Raw genomic sequence first — 23,723 nt, forward strand, 5'->3', positions numbered from 1 at the left:
GTTTCCTTATTAGGATACTACGAATACAAACATTTTTATCCTTTAAAAATTTCATCCGACAAAGAGTTTCAGAAACGGCGAGCGGAAATGTTTTACGAGAATTTGTAGCCTTCCTTTTTAAATAAAGAATTACATTTACACCTATGATATTATCATTTATACCCTGTTTCTTTATTTTCTTTCTTTTTCTTTCAAACGAATATTAGCACATCGTTTTATCTCAAACAATCATCATCACTCATTTTTGGTCAAAATTTAAATCAGATACATTACCTCTTGCTGTTATAATTTAATATCTTCGAGTGTGGAACACGACTAATTGAAATTATATCATGACATTTCAGCATAAAAATAATGTAAAAGATCACACGTATCGACATTTTTCATACTTTTCAGAAATTTAAGACGTTGTTTAACGATAGGGAAACAAGATCATGTCGAAAATACCTTCAAGCGTGTAACAGGGTAAAATTTCCTTTAGCTCTAAAAATAATAATTACCTATTTTGAACAAAAAAACTAACAATCAACGTAAAATATATGCTTTCGCTTTTTCCCTAAACATAAAGGAGGCATTGAAACATCTACGCCTCGTTTACAAAAGATTGTTTAATATTATCTCAAATGCAGGAAATGCTGAACAAATATCTTCGTGTAAAATGTTGAAAATATGTAAAAGTAAACTACCGACAAGAAACTAGCAATTTCCCACCGTGATAGTTTACAAACAGTTTCATAGAATATAACGCAAATTACGCGAACGCAGAGAAGTATCAAAATTACAGTCAAATATTCTCGGATCCTTTTTGAAGGATCCTAGGAATGTTCCTCTTCAACGAGTCAGAGCCAAGCTCGATATTACACGTCACGGGAAAAGATGAGCCTCGCATGATTGAGCCCACCCACCTCACAGAAATTTCTCACTTTGATCGCGAAACCACGAAAAACTTTCTGGCCGTGATATCAAGGTCGATTTGGTATTCCGGGGAACCAATCTATCCACAGAAATAAACATCAATCCGTCGTACTATCCGAGAAATCGATAACAAACCGAAACGACGATCGCAAAACGATAGAAATACAATTAAATTGAACGCAACGCATATGTGCTTACACGACGGAAAGAAAGTTGCGACGATTGGAAAGAAATTGAGCAACTTTACTTGTCCTTGCAAATAAAGCAAGCAGAAAATTCCGCTAAAACGACTTCCTTGTATTTTTTTCATTTTTAAATTATCATCCAGGTAATTGTTGCGAATATTTCAAAAGTTTTCATATCCTACATAGCACATAGTGTAAGCGTAATAAAATTATGAATAATTTGTTTTTGAAAGATTCCTTCTCCCTCAATTCATAGAGATTGTTAATTATGAAGCAGAGATAAGAGAACTTTCGTCGATGGCTGTTTCAATGTTTTCAAATGGTGACACAAAGAGAGATCTTTGATGCGCATTCCGAAGGACTTTGCTTATTACCTCCTTCACTTTGCTTCATTTTATATAATACAGTTCTTAAATAACGATCGCTGAAAAGACACGGTCGCTGCATCATTCGAGAAGGACCAATTGTCCATGTCAGAAAACTTACGGATGAACTCGAATCGGCAACTAACAGAAGAATTTAGCATTTAGGATTTGCAGCGATTTTAGATTTCGAGGAAATTGATACTTTGCGACAAGGGTCATATTATATTTGCTCATCAAACAGTCGCCGAGTTAATTATATCCATCGTATTAATAATAAAAGCTAAGCATGATACTCTGAACAGTTACAAATTAGCATACGTTCCAACGGTTGTTTGAAAGCCAACGCAAAAGTCGCAAATATAAGAAATTTCGTCAAGAAACCGAATCATGCGTTTCAGATCAAACATGCAATGCAACACTATGCCCTCACCTTTGTATCCAAAATTATTCTTGACACTTGACTGTCTTGTCTATGAATGATTCTCAAAGATTACAAAACGTTTCAAGAGGAATTACAACACAATCTTCCTTTTCGACAATGCTAATATTAAGTTAGAGTGCGATTGAAGCGGGAAAAACCTGCGTATTTTCCCGATTTGCGCAATCACAGCTGTATTTTACACAATACATACAATATCAATAACGCTTGCGCGTTTATACGTTACGTTCCTAGTTATGTGGCACATTTTTTGTCAATCACACGTTAACAAAAAATTAATAATATTGTATAATATAATATTGTATACTATCGCATAATTTATATCCATGATATGCAAAGTTGTTCTACGAATGCCAATAATTCGAAGATACATGAGGCGATGTAATACTGACATTAGTTTCAATAGAATTCCAGATACTTGCAGCGTAAAATAAACAAGAAATAGTTGTTTGTTAAACTGTGGTTTTTGGCATTACTGTCAGTAAGTTAATGCATTTTTGATGCATTTTCAATGTCATCGTTAATTCGTCCATATAAATCATATTATCTAGTAGCTTAAGATTAAGAGTGAAATTTTAGCATCTTGAACTATTCAGAGATTGTGCAACAAAGTAAATGAAGAAATTAATAAATCGCGTATCGTATCTCTTCCATAATCTTCGAATTACCGCGAAAAGTATTTCGTGGAAAAAACGCGGGGTATGCTCCTACCTTATCAAGATATTGAAATCCATGTTCCCGTGCGACCTGCTTGGCGACTTCCGCTCCTCCTTCGATATGCACTGCCCACTGATTCGTATAGGCTGCCACTCGTCCACCAAGAGTCACCAGCGCGACGATGGCCAGTCCGAAGATCTTCCGCGGGCACATGATAGCTCTGCCTCTCGACTGCAACTGTTACCACTAGCGGCTCCAGTTTCACACTCAACACTATTATCCACTATCCACTAAAACAGCCGCTGCTACCGGCGGAGGAGGCAACGGAGATAACAAGAACAAGAACAACGACAACAAACAACGGCACCAGCACTGCCACCACGAACAACACGGCTCACTTATCTATCTATCGCACGCACGATAGAAATAAACGTCTTTTAGCGAATTGTTCAAAGGCAAGCGATAATAGACTGGATGATAGCGAAGGTGAAGAACAGAGAGACACATAAGAAGGAAAGAGAGAAAACGGGAAAAGGTGAAATATGACAGTATAGCTGGCACCTGCTGATCGTCTACGGCCAACTGAACTGCCAACGAACTATGTTACTCGTTAAGTAGCCTCCGCACTTGCGAACTGATGACTACCGACTTTCTGTTGTTCTTCTTCCCTCTACTTCCCCGTCGTCGTCGTCATCGGTGTCGTCGATGGTTGTCGTCGTCGTCGTCGTTTCGTCGTTCCCTCGTCGGTGACGTTGCTGCCACTGTCGCCGCTTTCGCTCAACGACGAACAGCGGTAGGTGGGGCGATCGTCAAGTCATGTGGCTGTTAGTGGGGAAATCGACGTGATTCTTGTGATACCGATAATCGCAAACGTGTACGGTACACGTGGCTGTCCTCCGAATCAAGGGCGACGTACGTAGAATCGGTGAGTTCCGCGTTTATCGTCCACTTTGTCCTCATCCGCCTCGCGGACGCGGACACAACCTCCGTAGTATGTGCCCACTTACCTTCGATGTACGATTAACAAACAAAAACAAACCCACCAATCACTTCGTTTCCCTCTCCGCTTCGAGATTATCCGAACTAGCCTTTTTCTATTCCCCCACTCTATTCAAAACTTTTTGATTACGTGGATCGGCAGCGACCTTCGACAAACTGTTATTCCAAACGTTGCCGCTCGTTCCCCCGTTCCCGCGTTCCTGTCCGCTTCTCGCTTCTTCTATCTCGCGAAACTCCAACGTGGGACTCCAATGTGCTGGTAACTCTCCCTCTCTCCAATCTCTCTTTTTCTCTTTCTCTCTTTTACTCGAACTCGATGATGGATGAGTGGAGTACGAAGAAACTTCGTAGAGAAGACGAAACGATTTCAGCCGTAAACGAACAGCATTTGGGAATGAGACGATGGAAACGGAATATCTAGAAATGTATCAGTTACAGACAAGATTATCGTACGGTGAACCACGCGGAGGAAACGCACTTAGACACCGGCCATCCGGTCCCCATACGATGGCAAGACAGTCCTCCGACAGCAGTAGCCAAATGGTTGGCCAGCCATTCAGATGTGGCAGGCAGTTATCGACCGAAAAGTCGGTCGATTCACGTCATCGACCGTTGCATCCTCGCTGCTAGCTGCATACCTAGGAAAATTTGTCGATGACGTAGCCTCGTGCTTGGTTCTCTGTCCCTCTTTCTCTCTCTCTCTCTCTTTTGCTCTTCTTTTCTTCGTGCACCGCTTAACTCATCCTCCGCCTGTCACTAACCAAATTCGGATCTGAAAATCGTTTCGGGAATTCAGATATTTCGATAAACGAGAACGACGAAAGTAAGAACATAATTAACTACAACAAACAATTTTTATCAGTAAAATAGTACAACGAAATAGAAGAATATTAAGAAAAATAGGAGCAAGTAACGCGGGGAGATATTGACCAATACGTATAGAGGTTGCATATTTCCACGCGTATGATCTTTTATACCTTCTATCGTTAATGCATTTAATAATATTTTTGTAGAGATCTAGTGTTTTAAATTATGTTAGTATTCTCAGATATTGTATGTCCGAAAACAATTTGAGCATAATCGAAAACAATTTCCAAATGGACCAGTCACTTGTCCCACGAGGCACAATTACTCCGAGGACGAAATACGCCAAGTCATTTGCCTTTCCATTTCCCTTACGGAAAATTACGTATTCTCGTAAAATTGCACCAGCCACCAATCGAGGTTTAAATTACGGTCCAGTGAGGTAAAGAGAATAACTAAGACATCGATGTAAAACCATTGTTTGCATATCAATGAAGACTTAACTGATGTCCAACGAGCAGCGCCTATCTCTCTGATTAGATTTTAATGGTTACGGTTTTACGTGCGACGTTAAACTATCTGGTTATATTATTTCCATAGTTTTCTCCAATTACAACAAACTATCCAACGACCGTCAAGCTTACCGCGAATTAACAAAGTTTGCGCCGCGTATTTTTGAGAATGAAGTTGTCGGTCGGTTTTTAGCGATTACTTTTTCCAACTATCGTGTTTCCAACGGTCACGTATACGTAACTTGCATCATCCTTATGGGAGAGGAGTGCTCGAATGAGTGAAATTTTCAAATGAAAAGAAACAGGATCGATAGATGTCGGAATGGTTACACAGCATACCGGGAAAAATGCATTCAGTGTGTAACTCGCCCTAATTTCCTTCATACGAGAGATTTACTAAGGAAATGTGAATTTTCCTTTTCTTTTTCCCTTAACGAGCTTCAATAGCCACCGATATGTTTGGAACTCTTAAGAAGAGAACTATTGCTGCTATTTCCTTTGTATTTTTATACGTCCTTCGGAAAAAATTGCACTTTCCATTGACCGTGTTTAAAACACTACCAATGCGAAAGAACAACTTATAATGCAGCTGTTGAAATGCATTAAAAAATTCGGATAAGATTAATAACACTGTCATAATAGCTTTGCTTCTTTGAAGAGTATTGTGAGAGAAATATTTTGTAAAAGTAATTTAAAAGATACAGAAAGCTTTTTATATAAAAAATATATAAAATAATAACATAAATTTATATATTAATTAATAATGTAAAGGTACATTGTTTATGCTTATAGGATATTTTTTTAAATATTGCAAGGAAAAAATATAAGAGGAATTTAGAGTTGCTATTAAAATCACGTGGGAAAAAAACTTGAACAATCAAGTTGCATGAAAAGTATAGAAACACGCATCAGTCGTCCCGGACAGCTACGATTTCTTGGAACGAGAACCGCGTTCCCTGAGGAAATTGTACTTCTGGTGTAACACTGATCCCAATTTCTCTTTTTGGGGTAAGCTTTTATACGATGCAACATAAATTTTCGTTGACGTCATACATTTTCTTGCATACAATGTTCAACGAGTATGATAAACTACTGCAAAATTAAAATTTCCATTTAGAAAAAATTCGAAATTCAAACATCTACGTATCTGTCTCTATTCAATATCTCTTATTTTAAATCAACAGTATCGATCATATGTAATCGAACCGATAGTAATTCATCCTTAGTAAAAATTAAAACATTGAAATTCAAATCCATTCCTTGAAAATTGTATTTTTTTTTTGTGAAAGAATAAATACACTGTAGCATTGATATTCGATATTCCCTTTAAACATACTTCACATCATTCCACGATCTGCGCATATCTCAATTGCCAATTAATCGAATCAGCTTGCTTTTTACTGAGCAGTAATTGGAGTTTGAATTTCTATTGAATATTTCTCTAGTTAAAATTGCAATTGATCCTTTTGTATATTCCACGGCAAAGGATAGAGAAGATAAATCTTCGACTTATTTAGAAATGTAAATAATTGAAAAATATCTAAGTCGAACGCAAGTTGAAAAACGATATTTGTAAATTGATAAAATTATGAAACATATTCAAGATAGCGTGGTACGGTAAAAAGAAGTTGAAACACACAATGTTTTATTCGCAACTAATATTTCTCGCAAATGTCCACGATCCTGCGAGGATTCGGTATTCGAGTCGTACCGTTTCTAGCAATTCTACGATTTCAAAGGACGAAATGGAAACGACTATCGCGCCGTATTATCGATGCATTTTAAAGGTCGCTAGGTTTCGTGAAAAAGAGCTCGATTTTCAAGCTGCGGTTCGCCTGGTTACAATTCGATAGAACGTTTACACCGCCATCAAGTGAAATTGCGTTTGTGATATTCGTTCCCCTCGAGTCAGTAAATTTTAAAGGTCTATTTTAAACATGGAAATACGGAGCACAGATTGCAACTAGTACAAACATTTTCCTCGCATAGCGGCCTTATACCTAGAGGCTGACTCTTGATAAACAGCGAAAATAGAAGTCCTATTCTTCCCCTTTCATTTACGTTCCGTCTAACAATGGTTTTACGAGATCCTATCGATCGTGAATTAATTTTTCGAATAAATAAATCTGATAGAAATCGGATAGAAATTTTTAATTAAAATGGCAGCCGGAAGTTTTTGAAATAATTGCGCAGCTGACGTAACGCTTATTGTTGGCTTTGAATAAAACTGTTTTTCGCATACTTGTCCTGAATTCTACTCGACTATATAGCATGCAGAGAAGAATCGTAAAGAAAAACTGAAGATTCACATTATCGTCACGTTCGAGCGACGTTCCAGACGATTCAACTTCCGGGGAGAGGATATTGGTGGCCCTACAAATATACAACTTCGTGAAAGCTCTATTTTATGTCCGAAACAGGTTACATTTCCTCCCTATTTCGCTTCTGCTATTTCATCCACCAATATGAAAATGTAATTTTATTTCGTCAGAATAAAACAGCCAGTTTTTCTCTTGATTAAAATCCGAAAACGAAAACGAAACGAAAATATAACTTTTTATTTCGTGAAAATAAACCAGCCAGCTCTTAAAAAACCAATCACAAACAAAATTGATTCTTTGTTCGAAAGAATCGAATAAGATTCTCGTTACCGACAAATTTCAATTTTTACTTAGAACAAATAAGTTGAAAAATTCCTGGAAACTAGCCAATTAAACTTAAACATTTGTACACGTGCGTTACTTATGCTTCCACGCACAGCGACCAGATATCCATTCAGAAAATTGTTAAAATATGAATTACCCCAAAAAATGCATAAGCGATTCACTCGATGCCGAATACATACATAAAGGTTAAGGTCGATGCTGACGATTGAAAATTCGAATTACTATATCTCCGGTCATCGATTTTGGCAATGATATATCTCAAATACAACGGTATCTACACTCTAATATACATACATATACATTGTTCTCAAGGGACACAGTCATACTCAAATCAATACTCGCATCTTCTTAAAGTTCGAACACAAAGATTTTCTACGTAATTTCACTTCTCCCTTTTCGTATTAACGCTCGAAAGTATCCGAATACTTACTTGCTATCTTTGCTAATTTTATTCTTCATGATCAACTTCATAAGAATTTACACATTTCCAAAAAAAAAAAAACTGCATATACCGCTAGTATACACATAATTCCATAGAAGTGTTCGAATACGAATAAAAGTATATATCTTAGCAAGAAAAGAAAGAAGTTTCTCTGAAAACTCTAAGTCTAATTCAATTATCGTTTCCAAGCGTTCTTCTTTTTTCTTTTTCATCCTGTATCTCTGCCTCCATTTACAATTACTATCCGTGATCGCTAATCCGCTAATCCGCTAATCCGGACCTCTGTCCACGTAAGAATTATGAAAATTACCGCGCTATAAGAGCTGACCTGGCCAAGTATCACGGCATTACGGGCTCAAAGAAGGAAGAAGCGAGCAGCAGACTTCCGGAAAAAAGAGTCCGCGATGCATTGGCTAGCTAGCGGTCCACTGGAACATTTACTTCATGCCCCGAGGAAATTGCATTCTGCGGTCTTCCTCCTCCACTTCCGCACTGGGTGCTCCAGTGATAAAGAGAGAATAAGAGCGGCTGATGTGGCAGAGGACAGCGTCAGAGAAGTGAATCAAATTTAAGCCGACTCCCTCTCCGCTTTCGTCTCTTTCGTTCTATCTTCGACCCTTCGTTATTATCGCTTCGTCTTTCGTTCTGACCATGCCACTGTTACCTACCATTTTCCTCCGCCGCCCTTTCCTTTTCTCCCTTTTTTAATTTTCAAACAAAGTACGCGAAAGCCTTTCTACTCGCAGTGGAAACTGTTCGAACGGTCCACTGTCGCGTCGCGTCGACCTGGCAACCAGCAAATGGAAAGAAGAGCCGAACGCGTACACATACCATGCCAACTAAATGGAAACGGACCAGGCTGAACCTCTTTGCCAGGTAATAATCGACGACCTTTGCCCCTCAACGAGCCTCTGCCTACCTGCCTGCTACGTGACCGAGTTCTCTTTCTCCAAAGAGCGCCGATTTTTACGCACGGTCGATGTGTATCAGCCGGCGGTTACGACAAGGAAGCTGGCTGCAACTGCAGTTCACAAAAATTTCTCTAGCACGACAAAGGTACGCATCGGAAATAGGGATAAAGGCATAGATCGATGGTTCAATCCCCTCTCCAATTGAGAAATTCTTGGTTTTCGACAAGGTGGTCCTAACATATTGTGGATAAATGACGAGGTATTTAGCCTTCCATATCCTACCACTAACGACTATTGGTGAGCCATATTTTCTCTTTGCGTATCAAGAGCAGTTGTTACTCTATAACAAGTGATAACAGTCACATAGTTTGTTTTGTGAATTAATTCTTCAAATCTTACTGTCCTGAATTCAAACTTAATGATACTGGCAAAAGAATTAAGAAGATTACAGAAATATTTACGAGAATTTTAAGCTCTTTTTTATATAATTATATGCACATGCAAATAGAAACAATACTAAATCGTGTATTTCTTGGTAATAAATAATGCATGGATTGTAGATTCATGATACTTGTCAAATATATTTTCCAAAAATAAACGAATAAGCACATTCCAAAACATACTATTTGAATCTTATAATTCCCTAAAATTCTCATATGATATGTTTTGTGTGTAAACACTAGTAAACAATACACGTATAACAGGAATGTTGTGTAACATATTCTGTGACTCAATTATAAAACGACAAATCAAAAACTTCATATGAATAACCTCTTCGCTTGAAATATGCAAACTCTCGTTCAATGTTTTCCAACTGTCCTTCGGTACATTACATATGTATAAGTACAGATACAAACAGTTTAAAATAAAAGTGACATGTAACGCAACATACCAATCGATAACAAAGGGATTAACCACTAAAAACTCCAAATATATTTTAAAATCTGCCGTTGAATAGCAGATAACTTTCTTGCGTGTTTCGAACAGGCTAATTGTGAGTCGAAAAGACTAGAATATTTAATGTGAAGAAAAATAAATACCTTTAATGCGTCGACACTTCAACAATTTTCCGAGTGACGCCTAGTTATGCAATGTTGATTATCGCGGACAAAAGGAATGGCAACGAACCGAGGCATGCAAGGGCCTTTCTCGTAACAGGAAATACTCGGGGTCACGGACTGCCATGAAGTTTATACCGGTGTGGTTCTCGTGCAACGAGAACACGAGACGCGCAGAAAACCGGCTCGTTCGACTCACTCGTTAAGATAACACGACTCTATACTCCAAGTATAATTCGTGCGACACGAGATCAAATAAAAATTCAAACTATTACTTTATCGAAAAAAAGAATCGCGGTACGGACAATGGCCGATCTCCAATTGACAATAATCGTGCGCAGTGCTTTACCACGCAGCGTCACTTTATTAGTTTCGATAATCGCAACCGCGATATCGAACCGCGATATTGAACCGCGTGATTGAGATCGTGTTTCCTCCATGAAACATTGAAACACGACGTTTGAAAGTCAAACACGGTTGTCGAATGATCGTCGTCTCTATAGAGATAACATTATAATAAGAATCGGAAGATCATCCACTCTAGTACGACTTGAAATACGGCCGAGGAAACGTACTGGCTGCTCGCCGTGGCGGAAATAAAAAAAACGTAAACAAACCTGTCCGCGTGTCGACGCGAACCACGTAATAGATGCCATTGGTCTGCATCGTTTCATATATTTAAACGCACGAGGAAATCATCGTGCGATTAAAACTATACGTTCGCGGAATCGTGGAGAAGAATAGGTTGGAAACGAGACACGACTGCACGTGGGCAGAAGCACGCCCATCCCGCCACCGGGAAGCAGCGAAAAACGACATTCGCGCAGCAAAGCTGTCAAGATACGTTCCCGTATCGTGGAAAGATGAACGCGACAAAATTGCACGCGTATACATAGTGCGTACGTGCGCGCACAGTCAGTTATACATATCGCAAGATGAGCTGCTGGTTGCACGACACCATCTCAAGGTAACAGTTCCCGGACACGAGTTTCGATACCAAAACGAGGAATTTACGGAGTTTCGCTAGGACTGACAGCTAGCGAGGATGTTTATTAATAGATTTCACTCACGATTTCAGCTGGTATTCCTGTAGCTTTCCTTCAATCGAATCGGGGACTGTGCGTCTGGTGCTATTGGTCTCCGTGGTTGTCGTGGAACCGTCGATGTCGATATACGGTCTCGTCGTGCACGGAGAGATACTCCAATCGAAGCGAGGAATGCGGAAGATGGAGAAACGGGGATAGCACCGCACAGTTGCACAGCCTGGGAAACACGCCTCTCGTACCGTCAAACGGGAATGATCCACGATTAGTTGCCACGAAACGGAACTGAATCCACGATCGTGACACGTGTAACGTGTATGTAGAACAAACCGCGTGCAGTCTTTATACCGTGTCACCGTCGACGCGCGAATGTTGGATCGTACAACGTCATTCCTCGTTGCGATCTCATCCCCACGACGAAGCACGACTGACTGACGGCTCGGTCCGCCAGTCCGTTCCGATCTTCCCCTACCACCGACAACTTCCTCTCCGCATCTCCCCCTCAGCATCCCCACTCGCCGACTGGCTTCTCCCGCCGTCGTAACTCGCAGCCCCGCGCGTCCCAGTCACCCGCAGCGACGTTCAGTCACTCGGCAACCGCCTGTCCGTGTACTTCTCTTTCTCTTTTCTCCTTTCCGTATCCGTCCCATGAAACCGAGCGAGAGATCCATGGACACGGCGCGAAAGGTTGAGGAGGCTACCAGTGTCGTCGTAATATTACGGGTGTACCCGTTAGCCGCTCGCATCTCTCCCTCTATCTCCAATATATATATATCTTATCGTTTTATATATGGGACTTATATTTTATTTAAATAAGAACTAGATAGTTGTTAATTAATGAAATAAAATATAATACAATGTTAGACAATTTCAAGTAAGAATCATAATATATATAATAGTTAGTAACTAAGAGTTATTCGAGAGGTCATTAAACCTGCAATGTAAAGAAAGGAAGCACACCGAATGAACTCATTGGTTGCAACTGTTTTTAGTAACTATAGGAGAAGACGTTGTACAATAAAATGCATCTAAAAATCTACAGGTTGGTACGCCAAAATGAAGGAATCTTTACAAGTATTGATACTACCCTGTTACGTCTAGATTTTGTAACAGTTCTTATTACAATTGAAACCTAACTTTTTATATTTAAAGAATGCGTCTGAAGACAGAGTCCTCAAACGGCGTATCACCTAACCGTATTCTGGCCCTTTCCACTACAGACATGGGCCCGACAAGGTCCGCGATCGTCCCTGGGGGTTCCCGCAGAAACTCGTCCCTCTCCATCATACTGCAACCCTCTTCTTTTCGCTCATTCGTTTTCTAGCTTTATGCACGTAGCAGTATGTCCTCTCTGGCGTGCACCAGTGTCTTCAGCCTCCGTCAACCTGATTTCTCGGCTTGCTTCTTTCTTCTTTGGCCCCTTTCATTCTTCTTTTTCCCCGTTGTCGGGGCCTTAGCGAGTCGAACGAATCAAGACGAAGAGGGGAATCACCAGGAATATCGAGCAGACGTTCCGATCCGTGGCAGATATTCCCGCTTACGTTCGATTCTTTTCAATCTTACCCTACCCACCTGCCTGGCTTGTACCGATTAACCTTGCCAAGTTTATCCCAATGGATCTAGGTTCATAGTGTATGAGACAGCTTGTTGTTTGTTGCTGGGAATCTCGCTGACACGCCACTGGATGCATGCTAAACGAGCGTGTCGATAACGAGCCCGGATACTCCAGATACTATCCAACGTTGTGACACACCCGGATTTCCATGCATCTCAGTCCGCCTTATTTGTACTGTACCAGAGATCAATTGCCTGCTCAAGGCCACTCAGGGGTTATCCCTGTTATAGCGTACGATTCACTGCTCTTCTCGAGTGGAATCCCCAGCTTTTGTATTTTATTTCCTCTTATTTCGTTTATTGGACATGTATATAAGAAATATACCTACATTTTAAAATATTTTGTATTTTTCAGTTGTACAATTCCAACTTCGTTTTATCGTCGCTGATTTCCGACTCGATACAATACTATCCGTTAGCCGTCACGAAAAGGGATGAAATGGTCCTTTTACGAAGGCAAGGGCCTCCTTGCCACCCCGATCAGACAAATATCCTTCGCCTTTACTTGGCCACTATCTCATGCATTTGTATTCCACGTGGATGCTTTCACGCGACATATTGCATATCCTTTCCAAGCGTGTTTACCAAAGCATAAACGTATGGGCCGAAAAATATATTATATGTTATGTACATATATTTACATTATGTACCATATACCGGAAGATTAATATTTGTGATGACAGTGACAGTTACAGATAAGACCAAACAAATTCTTTAAACTTATAATTTTCTAAATATCTGATATGTCTCACAGTTAGTAGGTAATTTCTCGTAACAAAACCAACTATCGATTTATTAATTTTTAATATCGGTTTTATTGTTCAGTGTAATAAGAACGAGAAATCTAGGAAAGCGAAAAATCAATGATGAACGAAGATATTCAAGCGAAAGACCATATCGGGGAAAACCAAATGAGACAGAGATAATAAAGAGGGCAAGGATTTCAGGTTGAGTAAAAATCGGCACTAAAAAGAAGAAGGAATCTTGAGGGAGATTCAGATCCTGCTTTTATCGAGAATTGATGATGGATTTGTTTTCGACATGATCTACGGTATTGAGTTATCCCTTTATTCGTCCCTATTCCATCACGTTTCCGCGTGGAAAGAATTCAGGTCTTTCTCATTTTTGCGCCCGAGACGTTTTATATTCGAGCGATTGGGTATATGGTTCTGCTATTATAGATTGTCATCAAAAGTTTTAGCACTTGATGGTGGTATTATTTTTTAATAATTTTCGATAGAAATTCATTACAGAACAAATTAAAAAGAAAGGAAGATTCATAAATTTCAATTACTACTTTAGGTGCGCCTTCTAATAAAGCGGATAACAAAGCAATTTGCACGTAGAAATTTACGGTTTTACACGTGCGCTCTCTGCACACACGTTCATGCAAGACAAAGAATGATGTCATCGCGTTCAAAGACACAGCCATACGTACCTCTGCCAACATCATAAATACTTAATTACATTAAATAATGATAAATCAGATTTACTTTTGTTAAACGAATTGTTAAACGAATATAATGAATCAGACAGAGACAATTGACGATCACAATTTCCTTGTCATTCTTTCTATTAAACGATATCACTTAAATGCTAAACTATATTCGCAGATTCACATATTGATGACAGAAATTATGAAATTATCGCTTATTATGAAACGTTTCGACATTCATATACAGATACTAGCGCAACAGATAATATAATTTGTCGCACTGTCGAAGGGTTATTACATTTGTTGGTAATCCGTTAACAATGAATAATATGCTACAGTAACAGTGACATAATTAATTTCACGAAAATGCCAATTTTGTGCTGGAATAGTTCCGCATAATGAATAGTTACTGTTAGTTTTGAAATCGATAATTTTCAGACTTTGGAGATAACATGCTTTTGGTGGTGCGTCAACACTATGAAAAATTTAGTAGACTAGAAATCGGTCGAGTGTAATGAAGGTAATAGGAAAATGGGTCTCTGAATTTATCAACATGTTCATACATGGATAGCATTCTCACATGGAGAATTCTGTTGCTGCAGAAATACAAAATGTAACAAGATTATTTTATGTATAAACCATAATCTTATTTATTCGGTATGACGGATTTTATCATGGTAAAATTAGTTGAATGTAAATTTAAAAAAATGAAACTGTAATTGAACGATACAAAAGTTTCTTTCATTTGAAACTTGAAGTGAAACTAATAGAAAGTAATAGCTTCGTATTAAATTGAATTTTATAGCAGGTAATCCTTGGCTATTTCTTGTGGCGCCGGGAAGAACACATATCTTAAACTCCACATTTTAATTTTCTCGAATATCAAGTATTTCCGCGTAATATCCTTCCAGTCCCTGTTCCGGTCATGTATCTACCTTAACGTTTCACCACGCTGCAAAGTAACGCGATGCAATAAAGTACGGTTACAATCAAAAGAAACGCTTCCTGACTAAACAATTACATAGTTATTCATGGAACATTTACCGTGTTGCTTTTTCAGTTTCAACAAATACGCCACCCAATTTTAATTAAATAAGACTTCGTATTAGAGCGTAAATGAACAATAAATTTATTTTCATTATTCTTACTTCGTCGATATTAATTGGATGTTAAGTTTAACTTGTTGACTTCCGGCGTTCTAACTTCGTTTGTTTTTCAGTCGGTATAAAAATCATTGGGTAGTTAAGGAGTAAGGAATCGCACGTTTTTCCATCGATGGACATGTCGATGATTGTGGAACGATTTGCTGAAAGACGAGATCGATTCCGGTGATCGTGCCGTGAAGCAACGGCGCCCTTATTCCACTCGTCACTTGGCAACCTCCATTAATCTCCGTCAGTCATGTCTGATGGACACGGTAGAGGCGATAACGAACGGGTTATTGAGGATGAAGGACGAAATCCCTCAACGTTCCCACTCGTTTCTTTTCTTATCTACGCTGATAATCGAACCATCGATAAATTTGCTAATGCTTCACGCTAATACTTGCTAAATTTCCTCATGATGAATAGGAACCCTTGGCTATTTGATGCACACGGTGAGTCACAATTATTTGCGTACGAAGCAAAAACCCAGAATGCAATGTTTTGATAGCAATGACGACATATGATCGAAATCGATGTCAATTTAATCAAAACGTTTACGGAAGACAAAATGGTTTTGATGCAGTTGAACGAAATACATACATAGTGGATTATTTTCCATGCTTTTATATCAACACATTTTTTCTTTCGGTTGTTTGCGATAGCGAGAAATGTGTGTGATGGCTTCAAAAGTTAATATAAAATCTGTTTATTCTTCCATATGGAAAAATGTCGTTGTCTTGTCGTATATCTATCGTGTCAGCGAGCCAGATTATTAGTGTGTTTGACTCTGCTTGTATCAATACCACACGCTTTTACTCGATCGATTCTGCTGCGCTGTTTATAAAAATATAATCGTGAAATTAAAACTAAGTGAAATATCGATTACTGTTTATTGGTACGTTTTCAAACGTTTTACAACTACTTCCCACGAATTATAGAAACCCTCGGAGAAATTTCTATTAAGTACTACCACGTTGAGGCTCCCTTTACAAAAAAAAGGAGAGGAAGAAAAGAACAAAACATTCTCCCACTACAAATTCATAAAAGGAAAACCAATTACTGGAACAATCTACATTCCCACAAACCCTCAAAATTCACTCCGGACGAAGTTTCCAAAACTCCGGTAACCCTCGATGCTCTCAATGCAAACAGCAAGAGCAGACTGCCTAAGGAAAGTACGAGCAACGAGTTCTATTCAAAGAGGCCAATCAAAAAAGATAGAAAGAGAGAGAGACAGAGAGAGAGAGAGAGAGAGAGAGAGAGAGAGAGAGAGAGAAAGAAAAAAGAAAAAGAGAAAAGTAGAAATGAAAGAAGAAAAAATGCGAAGCTAGAGAGATCAGGGTGAATAATGACGCAAGTTTCAAGCAAATATTAATTATCATCGGGATATATGTATTCGGTCACGCAGCTGGATTTGGTAAGTAGTTAGAATAATGCGATTCTGTCAAAACAGGACGTCATCAATTATATTTCTTGCGCCTAACCGTGGTCTAGTTTTCACCCCGCGTGCATCTCATCTCTGAAAATCGATTGGGATAACTTTAGAATTCTTAAATCGCGCACAGTTTCCTGGAATCGCGATTAGCTGCTTAAACTGAATAATTAACCAGGCTGGTGAGTTATCAAAGCATATGGTCTCACGCAATCGGTTCTCACGAAAGTTCTTGCCGATCAACTTACTTGGATGCTTCGTCGCAATAATTTATGATAACTTGATTATAAAGGAATATACGGGAAATAATTAGACGAGCTTGTCAGAAACGTCGAAGATATAGAATTGCCTTTTATTCTAGCTTTCCTGACCGCTCGGACTCTTTTTTCTGACTACTCACGAGCTCTTTTTGTCAGTGTTCATAACAGATATTGAATATTTGAATACTTTGACGGTCTGAATATTCATTCCGGTATCGTTTAATGTATTCTGTTACAGCTTCAGAAGAGGGCTTTTTATGAAATCTAGAGCGAAATTGATTCTAACTCTGTCACAGTTTTCTTCCACGATAAGGTAACAATTCCATTTTTTGCTTACTTAATTTATTAGACGTTAGATGTTTGGTAAATGTATTTAGGTTTTATAGAATGTATTTCCGATATGAATTTTTTTTGTCCATCCTATTATATTTTGTTTCATGCTATAAAATATTTTACATACTGTACTGTCGTTGTAAAATGCCGTTGTCAGGAATTATTCTCTTCGGTTTCTTCTTCAATATTCTTTGGACATCAGGGAGCACTCTATAATGTCATTTCACTGTCATCTTCATTGAAGTAACGGCTGCTACTGTCGTTTGAAAGATCTAGGACGACGATACACCGACAAAGTGCCTTGTAACCAAAATTGATTGTTAATCATTGTCGCTTGTCTCCAAGTTTTATGGACACTCTGGTGCGTCGCAAGAATATTATTACTCTTTAATGCAACCTAATCAATATGCAACGCTGATGTAAGATAATCAAGCTTATTTGAGTGGAATTAACTTTGTTATTAACTTCAATGTTTATCAATGAAGGAGAGCTTCTTTCGAATCTTGTCGTCCTTGGACAAAATAACTTTTAATATATTCTATACAAATTCAAGTGTGATCTAAGTATTTCTAGTTCCGGGATAAGCTTTTGTTCAAAGCAAGATAGTTGAAGGAAGCTGTTCGATAAAATTTCGATAGAAATTTTTCAAGTCCAAAAGGTTATCCGAAAGGTCGTTAATCACTGTTCACGGATAGATAGCGAGTAAGCGAAAAGTCGTTAAAAGCCGTTGTCTTCATGGATGATGCTTAAGTTCTCTAGGCAAATTTACAAAGCTGAAGTACCAGTGACTTGGTTACTGTAAGTTTCAAACTGATAACCGCAACGATTAAGCGGATAGTAATAGGAATTCTCAAGCCGAGCAACGGCCTGAATCTCGCGGGTTCGCAAACGGCAACTCTCCTTGTAATGGCTACATCAATGGATAATCATCTTAATGACGATAAAAATCAGCCAATAAAAATTATCTTCGAATTTTATATTTTGCGTCTTATATCGGAATCAGAAATATTTATAGGTATATGTTAAGAGAAATTATAAAGCGTGAGTGAACGAAAACGATTCTTCACCTAGAACGAAGAGTGACACAAACACAATATGCCAGAGTAGAAAATATTGAATCTAAAATGTGAAATGTAATGCATAATGTGCAGGATGTAAAAGATAGTTCGTGCGTAGAATTTAAAATGCAGAATTTTTCAATTGCAGATGACGTAGCACTTTTAAATCGTTGAACGTAAAATATAGCATAACATAATATAAGCATAACCAGTACAGAAATACAGAAGTATAGCGATAAAGCAGTTCATAAACGATGTTATTGGTAACAAATTGTCAGCATAAGAGTGTGAAATAAATTACGCTATATCATCCTAACTGGTTGCATACCTAAAAATTTATGACCAATTTAAACAGTGTATAAGGTCAATAGGCAGGTCTCTGTTTTTCACTCTGGGAATCTACTCGTCATGGTACTTAATCTTCTTCAATTTGGAATGGACTGTATGTTAATCAGGTTTATTAGACAACTAAATTAGTGATCACTGAAAATTCTACAGATTCAGATTCTATTTATATAAATGGACGAAAACCAATTAAAAGGTATCTACTTGGTCATGATGTATAATTCGCACGTGTGTTGGCAGTGTTATGTGAAAATTAAACTTATCAAATAATAATCGAACAACCATATAGAAATAGTTAAATTCTCTACAAACTCACTTGATAACTTGGTTAATTGTTTGAATTGTTTACGATCATGTTTGCAACAAGTGACTCTTTCAATACAAATTGTCGTATTTTCATTAAACGTTCGCGTTAAACAACGGATACGTGTACATTCATGTAGCTGTACATTATTTAATGTGGCCGATCATATTAATAACATTCAAAAATTTAAATGGATATCGTTCAAATATGACAAAATATTTCTAGAAGTAATTTTTTGCAAATAATAATTGCCAGAAACGAATCTCTGTTTATATCCTAGTTGTTTAGTGGTGTCGATGAAACTATGGATTTATTTTACATCTGCAGTCTAGTTATAAATCAGGATGACGAAATGTGGTGCATATTTTGCGATTAGCATTTGGAATATCAGTGGGTAGCGTAAATACGAGTCGCAGTAGAAATACCGCAAGTGTTCAAATCAAATTAGATTGTTCCTTGGTGTGTGTTTGTCGATCATTCGGTTTATCTATTGACGGGCTGTGTCGTTCACAAACGAATCTGCAGCTGTTTGCCGTACGAAGGCGGTCATTGTTTCCCAGCACGGTTAATTGATGACCCTTCCGACTGTCTCTATAACTAATAAATTAACACGACCGCAGGGGACCGAACTGGGTTTTCTTTGGTTTTCATTAATAAAATACGTACGTGTAGTACAACCTCGTTTCCGAGTTATATCGGGAGTTGAAAAAATATATTCCAAGCTATAAAAACGCGATGAAAATAAAATTCAATGAAAAATGTGGCGCGACTAGGAATCAGGAAAGTTATTTGATCTAAATTAATCCTAATTAATTTGTTACTAAATAACAGAACGAAATCACGTTTCAGGTTCTCACTATATAAGTACTTCCAAATTACAGAGCAAAATCTTTTTCTTTATCCTTGTTCGCAGAACAATCTCCTATTCTGCGTTGCGGAATGTATTCTCAATCGCTTTTACAGCGAATTATCTGCTCGTTAATGTTCCACCCTTTCTGTAATCGTCGAGGAAAAGCGTTCGCTCCGTGGAATTTCGTTAATTCGAATCGGAACAAGTGGTCATTAACTGTTAAACATCCGATGGACGTAATCACAAGGATCCCTGGGAAAATATAGAAAACTGGAAAATTTTCGATCAGCCGTAATTATATTCCTCTGTTCCCGGGATTCCCATTTATTGTCAATTCTTTTGTGTGCGTGTAATGAGTTCGTATAATTTCTCTAAAAAGCCAATACGCACACTCCATGTATTTTATTCGCTCGTCGATCGCTCGTTTAACGAATTAAATTATTTCCGCCCGAAAAATTATTTGTTGCTTTCAACGAATGTTATTTTTTAGTTTTCGGCACGAGCAAGAAATTTGGAGTTTATGTTTCGCGAATAGAGTCATCATTGGAAAATTAGGTATACGTTCAGTAAAAGTTTGCAACTGATTGCTAACATGTTACATTTGCTACATATATTGACTTTAAAACTTTACCTAGTTAAATGAAAGTTGTTTTGTGTTGAAATTTGGTTGCAACTGAGGTTGAATTTTGGACAGAAGCATCTCGAGTGGTTATTTAAATACCTTTAAAAACCAACTAGAATTGAAAACACTATTACAGAAGAAATGCGAATAATAGAATATCTTTGTTTTTCTTTTCTTTTTTTAATATATAGACATTTGCATTCTCGGATAAAACTTTCCTTATATCCTTCGACAACGACCTTTCATTTTTTAATTGAAACATTAGAATTATCATTTGGCCTGACGTATCTGGGTCAGGGTAATATCAAAGACGAAATCTCGAGCTCGTTAACGTTTAAGCCCTTTATCTAATTGAATATCGTTTGCCTATTGATCCAGAAGCGGTACCTCAATGTCTTCAATTAACTACGAAGATTTCGATGGCTTTGCTATGGAAACTGCGTCCTTCTAATCTCTGACAACAGGTTATATCGCATAAAACGTGCTTAATATGTAAAAGATATTTAAAAAACTTTATTGATATTTTTATTTATATGATATATTTATTGATATTTTATACTTTATTGATAAAAAACTTTATTGAAGAAAAATGTTTTCATTACTATCGTTCGACTATTTGTGAGAGATAGATGCAAATAATTATTAATGATTAATTTGTATCAGGTTTTCTTAGATTTGTGCTTATTTTGTCCGACGCGACCGCTCATGCTGACATCGGTAGTTTTCGATCGGCCTGCATAAAGCTAAAATACCAGCAGGCAAGTCTCGACTAGAAATTGTCTGTCGAAACTGTTTGCTTTCGAGTCACAGTATGTACTAAAGACGTGTTCCTATCCGACTGAATTCCATTACGCACATATCCTACGTGTTTCTGCAGTCGCAGCTTTGTTCTTACGAAATCACCGATTGTCTCAAGATTCATCCGAAGATGATATTACGCCAATAGAGAAACTTCTGCTGGATGTGGAATTAAATTAATTTGGTGGATAACAACAAACGAAATATTCGTGCCATTGGCTTTTATCTTTTAGTCTATTACAAAAACATTTCTATGATATAAAATGGCGAAGCACAATAACACGAAGAGGGAATACAATTCGGAAAATGTGATATGAATAATAACTTTGAAATTTTATAGAACATATTAAGGAGGTTTAATTAAAAATTCAGAGGAGTTTGAAAATTTTATATTACGCTTCTCGTTAATCCACGTATTTTAATGTGTTCGTATCAGGTTCTTATGAAACAATGAATAGCAAGAACACAGTTAACGAGGAAGAACTGCAAATTTTGAAATAAGAGTTTTTACCGGATGGAATTCGTAATTCGTCGTTACAAAACTTTGTCAATTAAACAGCCTTTGCGAGTGTAAGGAATTTCAGCGCAAAGAAATCTTGCGTGGAACAATCGGGACTCGTCAAATGTATAAACGGTTTTGTTTCGGTACTAATGACCAGATTACGGCGATGAATTTTAAGAACTAGAACAGAGTCCATTTCTGTGTAACTCGGCGTTGAATCGAATGTTTTAATCAATGCTAGTTTTTCAAAAACGCGGCCTTATTCTGTCTGAGTACCAAGCACAACGATAAAAAGATTTTATAGTAACATCCGTTCCATCCTAGTTTTTGTTCTACAGTAATATGCAGTTGATGACCAGCATAGAAAGTGTTTGAAATAGCAATTTTTTGTCTTGAAAGCAAGCTCACAGCCGCGTTACGTATCGTGCCTACGTAACGTATATAGTGTATAGATATACGTATTTCGATGAAAAAAATATCGTTAGCCACGAATCGCAGGTGAAAAAGCTGCTGGCTGTAGCTTCTCGGCTCGGTCGATCTGAGTCGAACACGCTGGCTGGATGTTTAAATATAAAAACGGGGCGAAAGGGCCGCGACAAAGGCTTTTTTAATAATTCGTCTGTGGCACACACGAGAACTCTGTATATGCACCCGTGCATAGATACATTCCTTTTCTCTCTTTACAATGTATATAAAGCTAAAAACGAAAAAAACGTACCTTTCCTTTTTTTATATTATATATATTCTCTCTTTTTTCAGCTTTCTCTTCTGTACTCTTTTACAGCAGCAAACGGATCGGTCGTAACAATACGCGGTGCACTCGCATCGTTTGACATAACAATAACTCCGGCCGAATTCACCACACCATGCCAACGGGATCTGGTACACAAACGTAAAACGTTATGGTATACCACGGTCGACCGCAGCAGATTGCCGATTTTCTAGAATCGGCCCGTGTCTCGAACATTTTACGAATTGCGCGGTTATTGCTTGGCCAGAACTTTCCACTGCGCATTTTTTTACGTTTGAATACGCATACGGCGTGCGGTTATCGGATTGGGCAGGTATAGTTTCTATAAGTTGCAAAACCTTGTAGAGGAATAGGATGCGCTTAGTGATAAAATCACGAATCGAGCTTCGAATCATTTTCGAGATCGATTGGGATGTATCTTGGTTACATCGCTCGATTTTGTTGATGAACGCCGTTTGTGTTCTGGCTTAAGAAACGTATGAGACCCATTCGACGCTGTTTGTTATTTCCTTGCTAACTGGGTCAGCCAGAAATTCCTACAATTACTAAATTAAAAGTCTATTTTAACTCTTTCAAGTACAACTGATACAATATAATTTGTTTTAAGAGAGATATAGATAGATATAGATATAGACAGAGACAGATATAGATAGATAGAGAGAGAGAGAATGAAAGAAAGAGAAATCATTGACAACACATACTGTACCCTAAAAACTATTAGATAGTTATGGGCATGTTTCATAGTTAACTAGGTTGCGAATGTTCGCGAATTCAACAGTTTCTAAACGATAATTCTATTATCTACATTCCATCGTGATGTTTGAAATAATTATTCCCATAGCTGTCATCAAAACCGTCGGGAACAATTATTTTCGAATAAATAATGAGCTACACTCCTCACCAGAATTTATAATTATTCGCAAAGCTTTAGTTTCTTGTTAATAGCGACGATGAAAATATGAAGAGATAAACATCATTCTTCGTAATATTCCTTTATTTGTAAAATGCAAAATACAAGCCTACAATTCATTTACCTAATGGTTTTGTACAAAAAATCAGACAATAAGTATTAATTAATTATTAATACATTTGATATTAACTATTTCATTTAATATTATAATATTAACTATTTCATTTAATATTATAATATTAACTATTTCATTTAATATTATAATATTAACTATATCATTTAATATTATAATATTAACTATTAATATTTATAATCCTTACATTTTAATTAAATAATCTTATTATTTAAGGATTAATCCTTAAATAATC

General features: G+C 37.6%; 2 protein-coding genes across 5 annotated transcripts in view; one reads left to right on the plus strand and one right to left on the minus strand.

The window, feature by feature from the left end:
* The window catches only part of LOC138186729 (furin-like protease 1), a 223,781-nt gene extending 212,362 nt beyond the window's left edge, over nucleotides 1-11,419 (minus strand). For 3 of the 4 annotated variants that reach the window (XM_069126856.1, XM_069126857.1, XM_069126854.1), the window contains exons 1-2: nucleotides 11,024-11,419; nucleotides 2,616-4,332 (exon numbers count right to left, since the gene is read on the minus strand). In XM_069126856.1, the coding sequence (XP_068982957.1) occupies nucleotides 2,616-2,774 (159 nt within the window). In that variant the 5' untranslated portion in view covers nucleotides 2,775-4,332; nucleotides 11,024-11,419. The remainder of the gene's footprint in view (nucleotides 1-2,615; nucleotides 4,333-11,023) is intronic. The other variant, XM_069126855.1, reaches the window with a different exon arrangement.
* Bin1 (histone deacetylase complex subunit SAP18) overlaps nucleotides 1-23,723 on the plus strand; it is a 386,327-nt gene that overhangs the window by 119,803 nt on the left and 242,801 nt on the right. The window lies entirely within an intron of this gene.

The sequence above is a fragment of the Bombus flavifrons genome, chromosome 14 (genome assembly GCF_040668555.2).
Source record: "Bombus flavifrons isolate JBK064 chromosome 14, iyBomFlav1_principal, whole genome shotgun sequence".
Taxonomy (NCBI): Eukaryota; Metazoa; Arthropoda; class Insecta; order Hymenoptera; family Apidae; genus Bombus; species Bombus flavifrons.